At 45.6% G+C, this 18941-nt stretch overlaps 1 protein-coding gene across 1 annotated transcript in view; it reads left to right on the top strand.

Moving 5' to 3' along the window:
- Nucleotides 1-18941, top strand: part of PCSK2 (proprotein convertase subtilisin/kexin type 2) — a 250070-nt gene that overhangs the window by 222295 nt on the left and 8834 nt on the right. Inside the window, exons 9-11 of the mRNA XM_003933180.4 lie at nucleotides 4181-4396; nucleotides 6801-6901; nucleotides 12039-12266. Of these exons, the coding sequence (XP_003933229.1) occupies nucleotides 4181-4396; nucleotides 6801-6901; nucleotides 12039-12266 (545 nt within the window). The remainder of the gene's footprint in view (nucleotides 1-4180; nucleotides 4397-6800; nucleotides 6902-12038; nucleotides 12267-18941) is intronic.

Below are 18941 nucleotides of genomic sequence, written 5' to 3'. Positions count from 1 at the left end.
ACTGGGATTACAGGCTTGAGCCACCAGGCTGGCCTACTTGCCTCAGGCAGCTGGGGCTGCAAAGGCATAGTGCACAGGGCATAAATACAGGGAATCATGAATAATTAGGGTCACAATCAATCTTCCACTCACTGAGCATGTGCTGCAAGATTGGGGCGGAGACCCCACCCCCCAGCAGACAGCTCCGTCCCTGCAGACCCAGCTCCGCCCACAGCGCTGGCTCCTGGGCCATGGCCTCCATTTGTCCTCCAGCCCCAGGGTCACCCTCTAACCTACGGGTGACTTCCCATGTCCCTTTTGGGTTTCAGGCTTTTCTTTATCACCTGTTCGCTGGGTAAAATTCCCTCTGTGACCTGTCAAATGTGGCAATATTTGCCCGGCTGAATCTTGATTGACACATTGTATATTTATTGGGATAATGTTACATTTGTGTATTAACATAGGGAAAATTGACGTCTCTGTGATTCTGCCTTTCTATTCAAGAACATGGCCAATATCTTTCCATGGGATCAAATCTTCATCTTCATCCCCCCTTCCATAGAGTGCAGAGTTTCAAAGCCTTATTTAGCATTTCCTTAGCTTTTTTTTTTTTAATTTGTTGAGTTTCTTCCTAAGTATCTTGTCCTTTCTGTGGCTAGTGTAAATGGGGCTGCCTGTAGGGTGGCTGTGGGGACTGAATGGGATAATATGTAAGGTACTTAGCAAGTCCCTGGCATGCAGTAAGTGCTATAGAAATGTTTGCCGTGATTGTCAGCCTGTTTTCCGCCCTCTGTCCTCTAACGGGTTATGGTTTGGATGTGAGCCATAGTTGTTCTGTCTCGGTGTCTGCCTAGCTCCTGTTCAGGTGAAGCTGAAAGGCAGAAATGGTTCATAGGGCACTATTTTAACAGGAAAGTGTGTGCTACTATGACATAATACAATAGACTGGGTAATTTACAAAGAACAGAAACTTACTTCTTGCGGTGCTGGAGGCTGGGAAGCCCAAGATCGAGGCACTGGCAGGTTCAGTGTCTTGTGAAGGTTCTGTCTTTGCTTCCAAGGTGGTGCCTTGTCGCTGTGTCCTGTAGAGGTGACAAACGCTGGGTCTTCACATTGTGGAAGGGTTAAAAGGGGCCTAGCTATTTCCCTGGAGCCCTTTTATAAGGGCAGTGATCCCATTCCTGAGGACAAAACTCTCACAACTTAACTACCTCCTAAAGCTCCCACTCTTAAGACTATCACATTGGGTCTTACATTCCAATGTATGAATTGGTCGGGGACATATAAGTTCAAACCAAAGTAGGGTGGCATGCCAGCAACTGCCCCGTCCCATAACTGGCTCTCAGTACCCTTCCGGAGGTAGCTTCCCTTCCCCACTCATTTCTGCCCCCAGAACTCAGGTTTTTTCCTCACTGGCCCATTTTCTCCAGAAGCCAGGGACCATTTGGTGCTAAAACCCAATCACTAGAAGCAAGGACACAATTATTGTTGCCTCATGTGACCTACCTAGCTTAGGAAAACAAAGTTTAATATTCCTTGAAAACCAAGTGTTCCTGTGGGCAAATCTGATGGTTTAAAACAAAATTAATGCTTGCTGTTTACTGTTCAGAAACAGGCTGACAGTTGCTCTCTGTGTATCAATGAGCTGGCCACTTAACAAACTGCCCGAAAATGCAGTAGCTTAAAATAACAATCATTTCATTTTGCTCTTGGCTCTACAGGTCAGCAGGGATGTTCTGCTGATCTGGACCAGGCTTGGCTAATCTTAGGAGAGTGTGCTAGAGACCAGCTGACCAAGGATGGCCTCCCTCCCGTGCCCAGCAGCTGGCAGCAGGGGCAGTGAATTGGTCTAAAATACTTGTCTCTTATCAATCAGGAGGCTAACCTAGGCTTATCTTCATGGTGCAATGGAGTTCTGGGAGAGATCAGAGAACACAGGCATTCTTGAGACTAATACTTGGAACTGACACAGAATCACTTTCCACCACATTCTGTTGGCCAAAGCAAGACATAAAGCCAGCTTGGATTCTAGGGGTGGGAAATAGACCCCTCCTTTTGATGGGTGGAGCTGCAAAGGCATAGTGCACAGGGCATAAATACAGGGAATCATGAATAATTAGGGTCACAATCAATCTGCCACACTCCCCACACCAAGAAGAGATTGTTTAGCATCGATTTCCTTCATTTTAGCAAAGGTCACTTCACCTCACTAGCAGCCTGCATGTGGATTGATTCAGGAGAAAGTTCTGCAGATAGCCTCACCCACCTACCGTAATTCACATCAGTTGCACTTTGCTACTTTTTTTTTTTTTTTTTTTGAGACAAAGTCTCGCTCTGTTGCCCAAGCTGGAGTGCAATGGTGCGATCTTGACTCACTGCAACCTCTGCCTCCTAGGTTCAAGTGATTCTCCTGCCTCAGCCTCCCTAGTAGCTGGGATTATAGACATGCATCACTATATCCAGTGAATTTTTGTATTTTTAGTAGAGGCAGCGTTTCACCATGCTGGCCAAGCTGGTCTTGAACTCCCTACCTGAGGGATCCACCTGCCTCATCCTCCCAAAGTGCTGAGATTACAGAGGTGAGCCACCGCGCCTGGCCACACTTTGCTATTTCTTGATATCAAGCCCAAATCTGAGTCTGTTTGAGAGATCCTCCGCACCAACTGTAGGGATGATCTATTTCCCTTGTTGTCTCAGTTTCTGAGAGCAGGTCCTTATTTTGGTTGGAGTTTTCCAGCATAGATCTATCAAGATGCTGCAAACAGTTCCCAGCTACTGGCTGAATAAATATTTGTTCACTTGTCGATTCAGTCAATCACAGGCTAATTAATTCCCAGTCCTGTTAGAAGCAACTGAAAATGTCTCCTTGTCATGAAGCAGAGAGAGCTTGGAGGTAATCCAATCATTTCCCGTCCTTCTGGCTTCTCCGCCCTTAAACCACTGATTCTGTGTCAGTTCCAAGCATAAGGACTGTGGACACCTGGTGGCCACATAAGGAGAGACTTTCCATGATAATTTCTTCTGTCTTCTGCCTCCAGAGGGGTCATGGAGTCGCCCTGGGCCCGGCTGTGGGGTCGCTGGAGTTTGCACCTGCCTCTTGCCTCCCACACTGCAGGGCTGTGCTCCTGTCTACCCTCCCAGCCCACAGGTGAAAACTAAGCAGCCCCATGCCCCACTACCTTTCGGGTAGGAAAGTGGGAAGCCAGAAACAAATGGCCAAATCCTGGGTTGTTTAGGTAAAGAGGAGAATACTCAGAGAAGACAGGGGGGGGAAAAGGATTTTTAAAAACCTCTAGGAACATGGTTTCAGGAGAAGAACCGTGCTGACTGCAGGAATTTATGCAAAGCTTGCCATTTAAACTAATTAGCATGTGGCAGTCACTGCTATGCATACTACTAGGTGTTTAAGATTTTATTCACTGTGTGTTTTACTTGCTCCTAGTAGACTTTCCTCCTGTATTCGGTGTTCCCTTTCACAAGTAAAATGTCATATATTATTGTGTTTAAGAGGATTCTAGTATGATCCAGTTGAATAAAAAAGAAAAAATATATACATATGCTCACATACATATGTAAGATTTTTATCTATTTTGGCACAAATCTATGCTTTATATTTACAATGTTTACATATCATATTTAAATTTATATATTGATATATAGCTATTTAAAATAAAAGAAATATATCTTCTATAAATGTTTTGTATAGCTGTTGTAGCTAAGAAAAAATATATGTCCATATACTTACATTTTCACAGAAAAATATCTGATACAGAAGGAGATATAAGAACGAGTTAATAATTACCTCTAGAGAGTTTTTTATTTTCCCTTCCGTATACTTAGACTTTTTATGGTGAGCATGTCTTACCTTTATAGCGTTTTTAAAAAGTAGTTTATTTGTAAATTTTAAGGCACTTCTTCCCACTTTTCTTACCTCATTATCCCCAGCTTAAATTGTAAATTCAGGGTGACTTTTGTAGATTGGATCCTTCCTGGAAAAAAGAGAAGTTTCCCATGATGCTCTGCCAGAAGCATATGGTGTCCAACCCAGTTTGAAAAGTGAGCCCATCTTTAGGTTCGGCTGCTGAAGAAGTCCAACTCCTGACCCTTCTGGGCCGGGGACCTCCCCTGTGCTGGGACCCACCCCTGCCCCTCTGCAGCCCAGGCTGTAGGGTAGTGGCAGCGTCTCCCCTGCTCTCTCCAGGGCCGTGGCGGCAAAGGCAGCATCTACGTGTGGGCCTCTGGGGATGGCGGCAGCTACGATGACTGCAACTGTGACGGCTACGCCTCCAGCATGTGGACCATCTCCATCAACTCAGCCATCAACGACGGCAGGACCGCCCTGTACGACGAGAGCTGCTCTTCCACCCTGGCTTCCACTTTCAGCAACGGGAGGAAAAGAAACCCTGAGGCCGGTGTGGTGAGTGCAGCCCCTCCTGTCCTTGTTTCCTTAGGGCCACTGCGCCTCTGTGTCAGGGTGGGATGCTGGGACACTGACTTGCTCCCCCCACACCGTCCCCTCCCTCAGAGCCTGAACTAAGGCTCTGAGTGGAAGACCCCTTTTCTACATGCCCAGCCCTGCTTTCTAATAAGGCACAGACCTACCATCCGCAAGCTAGTAGCACAATCGGTGAGGACTCCTTTCCAGATCATTTTCCATAGATTTTCTTATTTACTGTTTTTGGCTTACAAATAGTGATGAAGTCTGGTTTATCAATTAGTTGCCCCATTTCATCACTTATCAGAATAACTAACTCATTGTAAGAACCAAGGCATCACACCGTGACCCCATCTGAAACAAGAACCCATCTGTGTATTTATAGTAATTTAAGAAACAGCATTCGTGGATGGACTTTTCTGGATCCATAAACCTCCCTAAAATTGCACATGCCTCTGTTATTTTCTCAGGGAAAAGGTTGTGATTTTCATCATATTTTAAAATGGATCTGTGATTTTTTAGAACAAAAAGGTTAATAATCATAGATTTAGAGTATTGCTCTTTTTTGAGAAAAAAAAAAAATCTTTCTTTCTCGGCAACTAAATGTAATGACGAATTTTCCAAGTCCCTGGGAAATGCATCACCTGTAAAATTCAATAAGCCTTTTGGACCTTTTCCTCAGATCAGCCTTTTCTCATGCCTCCAAACCAGGATTTAGCACATGGCCCAGCAGTCATGCATGAGTTATACCCTGACTGGCTCTATCCATCTCCACTGAGGTTTTTCAAGAGAGGAGGACAGGAGCTCAGAACAAATCATTGTTATCATCCAGTGTTCAGAGCCCACACTCCCACGGGGATCCCACACCTTGGGATTGTTGACCATGCCCTCATGTGAGCCAGAAGAAGCCCTTTACCCGGAAGGGACACAGACCCTAACAGCCTGTCCCTCCCATCAGCCCTCCTGCATTCCCCTTTGGTCTTGGGAAGGATGAAGAACGTGCCAGCTCCTCCCAAACAGAAGGGGGCTTTCACTCATCTTATCCTATAAGTTGTGTGGACAGAAAGGGAGAAGGGCAGAGCAGACAGGGACAGGTGAGGTGACACTTCACACTCACTCCTGGAAGCTAAGGCCTCTCAGTGGTGTAACCTCATCCTCAACCTTTATTTATGATTCTTTCTACTTGGGCTGGGGAAAGTTTTTGGATTTCCTCTGAATACTATAATTTTGCTCAATAGATGCCCTTAAACCTCCCTGGTAATTTCTTCCTCCAAATAATAGGCTTTCTTGAGGATCCTACAGACAGAGGAAGAATTCCTGTTGTTATACACGACTGCAATGAACACCCTGGCTCTCCCAAACATTGAAAAATGAGGTTTTTCACTTTGTGAAAGCCCTTAAAAAATCTGTTCACCAGTCTCCCCTCCAAATAAGAGTTGTGGAGCTGATACCCACGTATTGGGTTGTCTTGACTCACTCAACACGTCTCAGAATCTCTCAGTGGATTTTACATGTAGAGAAACACTTTTTAATAGCCCACCCTTCTAGGTAGACTTTAGCTGAGTATGTTGATTCTTCCCTCTTTGGGAATGCCCCTCTTCTCCCCACAAAGGAAAAAGAAATGTTGATGAAGTAGCCTTTGGCCTTCCAAGGGTCAGTCCCAATACAGCAAAACTAGGGTGGGGGTATTGGCATCACTTTCCACCTCATAGGGTTTCCTTTTAGGATTCAGGAAATAAATATCTCTCTAGTTTCTGGAGTAGCCACACACAGGCTTCTTTGAACAACTGATTTATCTTGTGGACAGTGTATCTATAACTGATTGTGTGTCCCTTTTTACATGGGCTACCAGGAAGCTCAGGTAAAATCTAAGGCAAAAGAGAGATACATGGTTGCTAGGTTGCTAAGTTTACCCTTAGTTTCATCTTAATCTTCTTGGGAACAAAGCATAGTATAAATAAAAGCAGTAGGTCGGGCACAGTGGCTCATGCCTGTAATCTCAGTACTTTGGGAGGTCAAGGCAGGTGGATCACCTGAAGTCAGGAGTTTGAGACAAGCTTGGCCAACATGGTGAAACCCCATCTCTACTAAAAATACAAAGATTAGCTGGGCGTGGTAGCACGTGCCTGGTAATCCCAGCTATTCGGGAGGCTGAGGCAGGAGAATCGCTTGAACCTGGGAAACAGAGGTTGCAGTGAGCCACGATTGTGCCACTGCACTCAGCCTGGGCAACAGAGTGAGACTGTCTAAATAAATAAATAAATAAATAAATAAATAAATAAATAAATAAATAAATAAATGGAGTAGATAATCCCCTGCTCCACCTTGTGTAGGTGTTCAAAATAGCGTGATTCATTCACTCATTACTCAATATCTTCCTTTCCAGGCAACCACAGATTTGTACGGCAACTGCACTCTGAGGCATTCTGGGACATCTGCGGCTGCCCCCGAGGCAGCTGGCGTGTTTGCACTGGCTCTAGAGGCTAAGTATGTTCATAGCTCTGGGTCCAGGGCCAGCTCTGCAGGGTGGACTAACACGTGTCTCTTTGCCCACATGCCAGGTGTCCATGGAGGCAAAAGTGGATGTGAGAGGCTACGAATAGTCAGGGCCAAAGAACTCTGCTGTACGTTTCTAAGTGACCCATGTGCCTGCCTGCACACGTGCATGTACACACACACACACACACACACACACACACACACCCCATAAAACCACATTCTCTGAAGCACACACCACCACCCAGCAGCACATATCAGCAACTTACTCAGATACCCAGTGAGGGCACAGAGATATTTCTTTCTTCATCAGATTTACCCCTTTAACCTCTGTGTATTCCTAGGCTGTTCTATTCCAGTGATATTCACAATCAGCTAAGTGGAGAGCTGGTGTTTCAGAACATGTAGCAAGCAAGGTGCTGCTACTCAAGATTTGTTCATTTGTGAGGTGGATTCACTTTTTAAACACTGAGACAAGATAGGCAAACACAGTGTAGACCAAGAGATGGGCTTTACTGGGAAATCTTCCAAGCTACAGGTAAGAGGAGGCCAACTCCTATGACCTCACCATCCTACAGAGAGGCCGTATCCTGGACGTACCCTGGATTTGAGCAGCAGTGGAGGTACCTGCCCACCTGCTACTTTGCCTTCTTTTAGTGATACCTGAGGCTGGCCTTATGTTCACAGAATGAACACATGGGCCTCAGACACCACATACATAGTGTGAGTGTAAGTGCCAGATGTGTAGGGACTTGTCATAGACTGCAGCTCCCAACAACTTGTGAGAAGTTGGATTCAGGCTCCTGGGAAAGGGGAGCAGAGTTGCTAGGCAACCAGAGCTCCCAGCATCAATCTCTAGGCAGCCCTGCTTGTCTCTCTCTACGTATGCAGTGCATTTTCTGATTTGCAAAGAAGGCAAGAATAGAAGAGGGCTTCAAAAGATTACTTAGTTCAACCCTCTACCTTCACGGAGAAAAAGCATAATCATACTCCCTTTACAGATAAGACCCCAAATTGAGAGTGACTCCTCTCTTTGGATAAGTCTAAACTTTGATTCCTCTAACAAAAGTCAGATAGAAAATGTATGATGCCAAGACACTAGTCAAAGCTTAACTATTAGGCACAGAGACCTCTGCTTTTGCAAGCACAGAAACCAAAATGTATTCACATACAAGGTACATTTCCCGAAGATGAAATCGTTCATCTTAGGGCCTGAGTGGGTCTTGGAGCCTGAGCCAGCCTTGCTCACTTCATCAGCAAGCAGACCAATGGCAGAGCCTGCTGCCTGAAGCTGAGCTGCGCAGGGCCAGGGAGCAGCATGCTCCTAAAGTGAAAAGAGTTTCTAGTCGCCCTTTCAACCTCAGAGGTCAGGACTTGACTCACAGCCTTCTGGGATTTTTCAGAAACAAAATCCTATGCCTCTGCCTAGACCCACGGGCATACAAATGAAAGACCTAAATAAGTCAAAGTGGAGGAGTGAGGCTGTTGGACTCCTAAAGAGATTCACGGCTCTGCCTTGATCCATCACCATTCTTTTAGCACATACGTCCAGATAGCCTACAGGGAAGAGAGCAGTCGCCATTTAGGCACGCTTTGTTTTGAAGCAATGATCATGAATTTAATGTTCTCTGTTGGCATAAAGAGGGAAAAAAATGTAACACCTGGCAGCTTGTGGGTAAGTCCGTCATGGGGGCTGATCCTAAAGTTCTTCAAAATACCAACTTTCTGAGGTTGGAAGCAGACCCTGAGATGAAATTTTGGTGCAAGTGATTTATTAAGGAAGGGATCCCAGGAAAGACAGAAAGTGAGTAGGGATGGGGAAAAATCCAAGCAAGGGCTCAACTTCAGGAGTTCTGGCCTCAGCCTAATCCCCAATGTAAATTAGGCCTCAGAGTTTGTTCTACCTCCAGGCAAGGTAGCTGGACTGTCATCTTCTTGTATGAGTCAGTCATCGGCTAAGAGCTACCCTGGAGAAATTCCAAGGCATCTCTAGCTTTAGGCAAAGCGACTCCCACAGCCAACAGTGAAAACCATCGCTCAGGATGAGATACTCCAAGCAAGAACCCAGAGGAAGGAGGGAAAGGGCCTCCACAGGGCATAACAACAAATTATCTAAATGTATGCCCATCAGGAGTTGAAAGGGAGAGAATAACACTCCTCCCACCATGACTACAGGGGAGAAAAAGAAAACCATCTCTCTCTCCTAATCAGTGGTCACTTTGTAGTTTAATATCTTAATGTACTTTTCTGCTCGATGCTTGAAAATGCCTACTTGAGTCACAGGAAGTATTGCTCTGGTCTCTCAGTATCACCAATGTCAGAGAAATTTCAAAGAATTTTAGTGGGGGATGACTGCCACCTTCAAATATTTGGGTTTCTCTCATATGACCTGGTGCTTTATCTGTGGTTCTAGAGGGTGAACTAGGCTCGAGGGGTAGATGTCATAAGATCAGTTTTTGTCTCAAGAAAATCACCTTGAGTAAAGTAAGTGGTCCACAGGCTGGACTGGAACAATGTTTCCAACTGACCTTCCAGGGAATGGAATTTTTTTTTTTTTTTTTTGAGATGATGTTTGGCTCTGATTTTTTTTTTTTTAACAATGTTTCTCTCTTGTTGCCCAGGCTGGAAAGTAATGGCACAATTTCGGCTCACTGCAACCTCTGCCTCCCAGGTTCAAGCGATTCTCCTGGCTCAGGCTCCTATGTAGCTAGGATTACAGGCATGCGCCACCATGTCCAGCTAATTTTGTATTTTTAGTAGAGACAGAGTTTCTCCATGTTGGTCAAGCTGGTCTCGAACTCCCGACCTCAAGTGATCTGCTTGCCTCGGCCTCCCAAAGTGCTGGGATTACAGGCATGAGCCACAGCACCTGGCCTGGGATGGATTTTTTAATGTAAACTCTTTAGCGAGTATAGTATATACAAAGAAATTCATTAGGTATGGCTCCATGACATTTTAACAAAATGAACAGACCCATGTAGGCTGCAGCCAAACTAAGAAACAGACCATTTATGTGCCCTGTTGCTCAGCATTCTAAGAGATTCCTCCATGTTGCTGTATGTAGTTATAGGTCATTCATTCTCACTGCTGAATATCACTTTATTGTATAAATGGATATTTGGATTGTTTCCATTTGGGGCTACTGTGAGTGATATTGTAAGGAACATTCTTGTATATGTCTTTTGGTGAACATACAAATGCATTTCTGTTGAGCGTCTACTAGGGAGTCAAAATGTTGAGTCATTAATATATATATATGTGCAACTCTAGTAGATACTGCCAAATAGTTTCCTGAGTGGGTATACCCATTGACCCTACCTTGAGCAGTATATGAGAATTACAGTTGCTCCACATCCTTGCCAAAATACGGTATTATTAGTCTTCCACATTTTAGCATGCTTATGGATGTGCAGTGGAGTCACATTATAGTTTTGATTTGCATTTCCCTCATAACTAGTAAAATTGAGCACACTGGGGAAAGTTTTTTAAAAAAATACATTTCCAAGCCCCACCCAAGCCTCGCTGAATACAAATCCCTAGGGATGGGTGGCCCAGGAAACTGACTTTTCAATGCCTGTTCCCTGGGAATGCCTAAGCCGCCAGCCTGTTGCTGATCTGTAGACTAGGGTGTGAGGATGGCGGATAAGGCAGTAGCTCTGTGAACCTGGGTACAGAGTGTGGGTAGCTGGCTTCTGCTTCTGATTAGGTGTTGGTATTCAGTCAAGACTGAATGTCTCTCTGCATGAACAGCCAATCCAAATAATAATAGCCAAATAATAACAGAGACAAGTACAATTTATTTATTCATTCTACTTGTGGGACAATGTAAGGACAATTTTCCTCTGAGTGAGGCAGATTGCCACTTGGATTAGATGGGGGGCGGGGGCGGTTCCCCACACAGAAACCACTGGGTTAGTGATTTAAGCATTAAGTCACCGGTTCTCCACACTGGCTGTCTATTGGAATGGTCTGAGAAGTGTTAACAATATCCAATGCCTGGGTGTCACTCCCAGAGATTCTGATTTCCTTGGTCTGGGATGAGGCCTGAACAATGAGATGTGAAATGCCCCAGGAGAAAATGTTCACGTGCAGCCCAGATAGATAACCTGTGCAATAACCTGGCCCCAAAACAAATCATGATTTGCAGTTTGAAAAACAAAGACATTGAGTAGTAACAGACACGAATTTCCAAAAACAATAACACTTACAAGAAGCCTAGTTTATTTACTGAATGAACAGTGTGCCAAGGGCTATCCTGGACACTAACGATACAAATATGCTGAAGATAATTTCTCTACCCTTGAAGAACTGATGGCCTTATTTTCAAAAATGGAACACACCCACATGCCAGTTCCCAGATGAAGAAACAGCATGGCCGGCACCCAGCAGCTCCTGTGTCCCCTCCCAGTCACTACCCCACAAGGCTGACCACTAACCTGACCTCCAACAGCATAGATTCGTTGTTCTTGTTTTTATGTTTTAATCAGGTAGAATCATACTCTGTGTTCTTTTTTCTGCCTTGGTTTCTTTAGGCCAACGTGGTATTTATGAGATTTTTCCATATTATTCAGAGTACCTGAAGTTCATTCATTCTCATTGCTGTACAGTACCCCGTATTCTATAAGTTATACCTCAGTTAGTTTACTCATTATTTTTGGATGGCATGTGGGGATTTCAGTCTGGGAATAGGAGCATTCTAATAACACAGGTCTGGTGAATATGCACACATTTAGTCAGGCATATGCCTAGGAATAGAATTTCCAGGCCATAGCTTAAGCTTAGCTTTGGAAAATACAGCCAGTTTTCCAATTTAGTTGGAATAACTTGCACCCACATCACCAACGTTTTCCATTTGCTCCACATCTTCTTCAACACTTGGCATTGTCAGTCTTTTTCATTTAGCCATTCCAGTGTGTGTGTTAGACTTCTGAAATCAGTTTAAGTAAGAAAAGCAAGAAGATGCATTTAATTCACATATATCATGGTTCCGAATAGTGCATGGACACCCTCCCCTGAATTTGAGAGTTCACAGAGACTCCAAAATCTTAGAAGTCTGTGTCCCGGGTAGTCATTGTGTCTCTCTCCCTTTCTCGCCCTTGCCCTCTCGCTCTCTGCTTCCTGTATCCAGCCTGGGTCTGACCTGGCGGGACATGCAGCATCTGACTGTGCTTACCTCCAAACGGAACCAGCTTCACGACGAGGTCCACCAGTGGCGGCGCAATGGGGTCGGCCTGGAATTTAATCACCTCTTTGGCTACGGGGTCCTTGACGCAGGTGCCATGGTGAAAATGGCTAAAGACTGGAAAACCGTACCTGAGAGATTCCACTGTGTGGGAGGCTCCGTGCAGGACCCTGAGTAAGTAGGGGCAGTGGTCCCTCTGCTGCATGTGGAAAGTGCCCCTGAGGTGGCTCCATGGCATTGGCATAATATCACATTCCCTCTTCATATTTGGGGCAACTGAATTTTTTTTTTTTTTTTTGACACAGTGTCTCACTTTGTCACTCAAGCTGGAGTGCAGTGGCATGATCACAGCTCACTGCAACCTTGAACTCCTGGTCTCAATAATCCCCCTGCCTCAGACTCCTAAGTAGCTAGGACCACAGGCATGTGCCACCACGCCCAGCTAATTTTTTTAATTTTTTGTAGTGACAAAGCCTCACTATGTTGCCCAAGCTGGTCTCAAACTCCTGGGTTTAAGTAATCCTTCCGCCTTGGCCTCCCAAAGTACTAGAATTACAGGTGTGCACCACAGTCCTCGGCCTGGATTTGACTCGGGGACAACCAGCTTCCAAGCAGAGCTGCAGGGTTGCACAAATCCAGGGGGCACCATTCACATAGAACACAGAGCCCCTGCTTTTGATCTTGAGTCTTAACAGTTGCAGTGATGTATGCCATTATTTCTAAGGGCACAAATCAACCACTGTAAGCATCACCCAGCTCAATAAGGAGAACATGACTAACATCCCCTAAGCCCCCCCGCCCCATGACGACCATTATCATCCCTACACCAGCGCCATATTCTTACTTTTAACTCCATAGCTTAATTTGCCTGCTCCGTTTTACTAGGATCATACACTATGTCCTGTTTTACGACTAGATTATTTTGCCTGGAGTCATCTTTGTGAGATTCAATCATATCTAATGTGTACTTACAGCTTATTTTCATTGCTGACCCGTGTTCCAGTGTATGACTGTAACACAATTTATTTATTTATTCTACTTGTGGGACAATGTAAGGACTTGGTTTTCCTCTGAGTGAGGTGGAATGCCACTTAGCGGGATTTGAGCGAGGGGTTCCCCACACAGAAACCACTGGGTTAGTCAACTGTACCCACTTTCCTTCCAACTACCTCAACTTGGCAAGAGGACAGGTCAGTAAGGATACTTCTTAATTTCTCTCTGTCCTCATTGATGCATTAGTAAAATGGAGATCATTAATTTTTACTATTATCACTGAGGTATTATTTACATACCATGAAATACACAGAACTTAAATGAGTTTTGATAAATGTACACACCCTGGTAACTACGACTGAATCAAGAGATGAAGCATTCTGTCAACCCCGGAAGATTCCCCATGCCCTCTTCCTGCTAGTCCACATGCTCCACAGACACCCTTTGTTTTTACTCCTCTCTCTGTAGATCAGTTTTACCAGTTCTTGGACTTTTTCCAACTAGAATCTCGTGGTCTGCATGCTTTTGTGCACAGTTTCTTTTTCTCGGCATGAGGCTTGTGAGATTGGTCCGGGTCACCGTGTATAGTCATCGTTCATTCATTCTCATTCTGTCGTGAGAATATACCTCCGTGGCTTATGTCATTTAAATGGCGGTAAAATTCATCCCCTGCCTGGGCCGTGCTTCGGAGGATCATTGAGCCCAGCCAGAGTTCAACCCCTCTCAGACTTTTTCTTCCTCACCACTCTTCATTGGTCCTAGACCCCCTGCATCTCTTCTGCTCAGTTACCCAGACCTCCGATCTTGACTTCACCAACTTAGACAATACTCTTGACCTTTCTGACTCTCTGCTTTAGCAATTCTCAGCCTTCCTGCCCTGTCTCCCTTTGGCAGCATGGTGACGTCTATGAGCCCCATCTCCGTCTGACATTTTCCAAAGTCATTAGATTAAATATGTGGGATTGCAAAGGAAACCAATTGTGTTGAAGCCAATTACAAAAATGTTTTAAAAAAACAAATTCGTGCTGAAATACATGTTCCCTTGTCAGCACATTAAGTAAAAAGCTCTAGCGGGAAGTCTAATGGCCACAACAATGTCAGAGCAGCAGTAATGACTAAATGCTGCTGCAAGATCATGCAGTGGCCGTGATGGGGCATGAAAACCTCTCAGCTCTTGGATGACAAAGCCCAAGGAGGTGCTAACTCTGCTCTGCTTTGTGGCCTGCATTCATAATCAAAAGAGTAGCAAAGTTTCTGCTATACATTAGTGAAAATTAAGACATGGGTTTTTTCATTGAAATTATTAGACCCCCTAAATTCTATCCTAATGGACCCCAAAGTAAGAGACTCTTCTCTCTTTCCTCACCAGTAAAATGGAGCTAATGTCTTTCCCTCTTAGGCTGCTGGAAGACTTTAGCAACACACAAGTCTGCAGCAGACACACAGTCGGCACTTAATAAATGTAATGGTGCCTCTCCTTCTCATCCACTCCTAGCTCACACCTGTAGAATAAAGAAAGCTAGTAATCTCCAGAAGTTTGGGTGAAATAACTGTCTGGTTTTTATGCAAATTCCAAATCGTGTATCCTCTCAGCCTAAAATACCTTTCAGTGGACAAACATGTGCCCTGGGATGCCCATCCTCCCATGAGCCAGCAGCCTGCCGTAGAAGGGCAGCCTAACATAGGTAAGCATCCCCCACCATGGGCCAGCGAATTGCTGTAGAAGGGCAGCCCACCATAGGTGACATCCTCCCAAGGACCAGTGTCCTGCTGTAGACGGGCAGCCCACCATAAGTGAGTATCTTTGCATGGGCCAGCATCCTGCCATAGACTGACAGCCCACCATAGGTGACATCCTCCCAGGGGCCAGCATCCTGATACAGATGGGCAGCCCACCATAGGTGAGCATCCTCTCATGGACAAGCATCTTCCCATGAGCGAGCATCCTCATTGTTTACTCACTGAACCCCTAGAAAGTGTCACCAAGTGGATCACTGCCAACCTGAGTGTTTTTTCCATTAACCAGTCCATTATTTTAGAAGGCCTGACTCTAATCGGCACCACATGGAAAAAATATAGCTTCAGCCCAAGTCCTATATAATAATCTAAAAACATAGAGCTGCCCAAGTCCCAAGTGATGTTATAAATGTCCTGTAATAAAAATAGGTGCTCTGCACAGTTCCTCACCATTTTCCAAAGCTGCGGTGTCCACACATCACTCTGTTCGCTTCTGTATCCCTCCTCTTGGCAAGACAGGCTTCTCTGAGCTCCAAACAGGTTGATTGACACAGTCAAGGCCACAGAGGCTGTAAGTGTTAAGTGAAGACTGGAACTCCCTTTTGTTGAGTGCTGGCCACATGCCATGTGCTTTCTTTCATACACAGAAGTTTCTTGAGGGTTTGCCTTAAACTCACACAATTGGGGCAGGGGGGTGAATATTTTGCAGCCTTAACGACAAACTTGTCCCATGCTGTGTGCCAGGGAGAAGCACCTACTAGATGTATGTGCTAGGCATTGCCACGGTAATACAGTAATACGTTACTGTATTTAAACCTTGGAAGCCTGGGAGGTGTGTCCTATCATTATTACTTTTCATTCGCAAGAAAACTGAGATGCAGAAAGGATTTTTTAAAATGTGCTCAGAGTCACAAAGGGCGGAGCAGGACTTGAAGCAAAATCCATCTAAACCCAAACCCCAGGCTCTTTTCACCACGTGACCTTGACCTTAATCAGCTCCTCCGTGCACACAAGTTAGGCCCCATGTGAGAGCAGCCCTGCTGTGAGCGCACAGTGCCATGGCTGATAAAAGGAAGTTGGAAAAGGTCAATGGCATGCCAAAGATCACCCAGCTACTAAGCAGCCAAACTGGGATCTGAGCCCAGGCAGTTTGACCCCTCACAGTGGGTTCTCAGGTATCTCAGTGACTCCCCTTGGAGAAGGTAAGGCTTGGGTGGGGGAGGAAGTTCCAGTAAACATTCCCCTGGGGATTCTGAAACACCGGCCTAGTGGGTGCTCCCATCTCCCCAACCCCATCGCTGGCATTGCGGAGGCCCTGTCACTGCCAAGGTCTACGGTATCTTTTGGGAGTGAATGAACAGAGAAACAAGACTGGGAACCACTGTCCCAATGAGGGATTTAAGGCTAAACCCTACTCATCGTAACTAACTTTACCCAAAGTCAACATGAAATGAGCCTTGACAACTGTTTCCCTTCTTAGAGTTCAGAATAATTTCTTGAGAAATTTGGAAGTGCAGAGACTTTCTGCAGTGGTGAAAATGTTCTGCACTGCCCAGTGCAATAGCCTGCGGTTACTGAGTGCTAGAAATGGGATGACTGTGATTAAGAATCTGAAGTTTTCATTTTGTTTCATTCTAATGAATTTAAATTTAAATAGTAACATGTGGTAGTGGCTACCATCTTGGACAGCCAGGTCTAAGTCACATCTGTAGCTACATCTTAGCAGGAGGAATGCTGAATTGTGCAAACAGAATGGGAAGTGGAGATTTAATAACATCAACTCTATGAAGGGGCATCAAGAAGATGAGACTGCAAGAAAGGCTGGCTGGTCCATTTTATAACCTCATGCCTTGCCCCAGCATGACATCCAATTGCAGCATCCCAAAAGTCTAAAGCCAGCCTTGGGAGGGTGCCGGTAAGAATTGCTGCTAAGAAATTCTCTCACACAGTCACTGGGCTAGCTCGTTACTTCCACCATCTCATTTAATCACAGGAGGCTGGCCTCCCTAGTCTCAATGTAGGTGAGAAAACAAGATCAGGCAGATAAAGTAAATGGCCCAACTCCAAAGTCCTATCCATTTTACAAGGCCCTGGGGCCTGGACCCTCATTCCCTTATTGCAAAAGGAGAAAGACTTACAATGTCTGTGTCTTTACAGACACTCTGCAAGCAGCAGGTCGGGGCTGGAATGTCCCTCACAGGCAGTGCAACTGGCGCAATATCTACATTTAGTTGAACATAAGCAATATTTACAATTAGCAAAAAGGTGGCACTATTGCAATATGTAGGGGAAGAGTTAGCTTGGATTATACTGGGGCCCTCTTAGTCAAAGTACACGTCAGTACCAGGCTTTATTTTCTGAGATTGCACTGGACACGCAGGACAGACCTCTAATGTTCGTCAAGCACCATGTGATTATGACAGAGGGCAGGAGGGGAGCACCGAGGGAGGGAGGAGAGAGACGAAACGAGGGCTTATGCTGAGATAAATGGCTGTTTGTCTCCCACTTTCTGAATATGCTTAGCATTGCATCAGAATCTGCATACATGTGGAATTTGAGGCCAGAGGGAACACTGGATATAATGTTCAAGTCCCTGAGGTCTGAAGATGTGATCATCCCAACATCTCACAACTAGCCAGGAACTTCGTTCAAGATCAATGCAGGGTTTTCAATGAAAAGAAACAGGAGAGCTATTTCAGCATTTACTCGGTGGGGCCCTCCCCAGGGAGAGGGCCCTTGTCCGTCGTATTTACTGGTATACCCCTAGTACCTAGAATAGTGCTAGGCATTTAGTAGGCAGGTGATGCATTTTTTTTTTTAATGAATGGGAGAATGAAAATATTAAGCCAGCGTCAGCTGGACACAAGGGAAATGTCTAACTGGTGGCAATAGGACCAGTGGGCCAGCCAGGCAAGCGTGGGAAGGAGGCCTCTGCCTCCTCTCATCCACCCCCACACCAGAACTTGTTCTCAGATGCAGATGAGTTAGGTCTAGGGCAAATACACTTGTTGGAGAACACAGGGCTGCACGGGGCGGTTTGGAGACCAGCCCCCGGGCTGGCCCTGCTGCTTGCCACGAAGTACACTCGTGGGGCAGTGGGGTGGAGGAATCAATAGCCGTGGCGATCGCCACTCTCCATAACGTGCAAGGCTGCACAGAAACAGCTTCCGAGGTGGAGTGAGTGGTGATTGTCAGGTTTGTGGATTTCCTCGGTATTAATCTTCCCAGAGAAGGAGTCAATTCAAAAAGCAATTTTCTAAAGAGGCTTTATCAAGAGAGTCAGTGAAGGATGCTCAGCTACAATCAAAGGGGAAAATACACCTGACTGGGACCAGCTGCACCAGCTGTGTGTGGAATGAGTGGAGCCAGCCTGGGCACACTGTGACCTGCCCCCAGCCCCTCTGTGCACCCCGAGGAGACTGGTCACTGGGCTCCTTTCAGGCTGTGCCAAAATATGTGAATTTTAACTGAATTTGGAAATAAATGTTAAAACCTGATATCAATGCTGAAAGCAGCGTGGGAGTGAGAGGTCAGCGTGTGCTCGGCCCTGTGCCACCTGGGGGACCGTGGACCAGCACTCCTGAGCTACAGCGTCTTCCTGCACAAGTTCATGCCCACCTGACCATGCTACAGGGGAAGGAGAAAACCTCACCATGGCCACCTGCTGGGTGTCCTCATGTGACTGCCACAAAAGCAGGCATTTTAGGCGCTTGAGAAAGAGTGGCTGTCATTGTTTCTATTTTGATTATTCTATCAAAACAATCACAGCTTCATAACTTTTTTTTTTTTTTTTTTTTTTTGAAATGGAGTCTCGCTCTGTCACCCAGGCTGGAGTGCAGAGGCAGGATCTCAGCTCACTGCAACCTCCTCCTCCTAGGTTGAAGCGATTCTCCTGCCTCAGCCTCCCTAGTAGCTGAGATTACAGGCATGCACCACCATGCCTGGCTAATTTTTGTATTTTGAGTAGAGTCGGGGTTTCGCCATGTTGGCCATGCTGGTGTCGAACTCCTGAACTTTGGTGATCTGCCCACCTCAGCCTCCCAAAGTGTTGAGATTACAGGCCTGAGCCACGACACCAAGCCACAGCGTCAAAACTTTACCATACAGTTGAAGATTCGT

The sequence above is a fragment of the Saimiri boliviensis genome, chromosome 9 (genome assembly GCF_048565385.1).
Source record: "Saimiri boliviensis isolate mSaiBol1 chromosome 9, mSaiBol1.pri, whole genome shotgun sequence".
NCBI classification, from domain to species: Eukaryota; Metazoa; Chordata; class Mammalia; order Primates; family Cebidae; genus Saimiri; species Saimiri boliviensis.
This window is presented reverse-complemented; position numbering and strand designations above follow the sequence as displayed.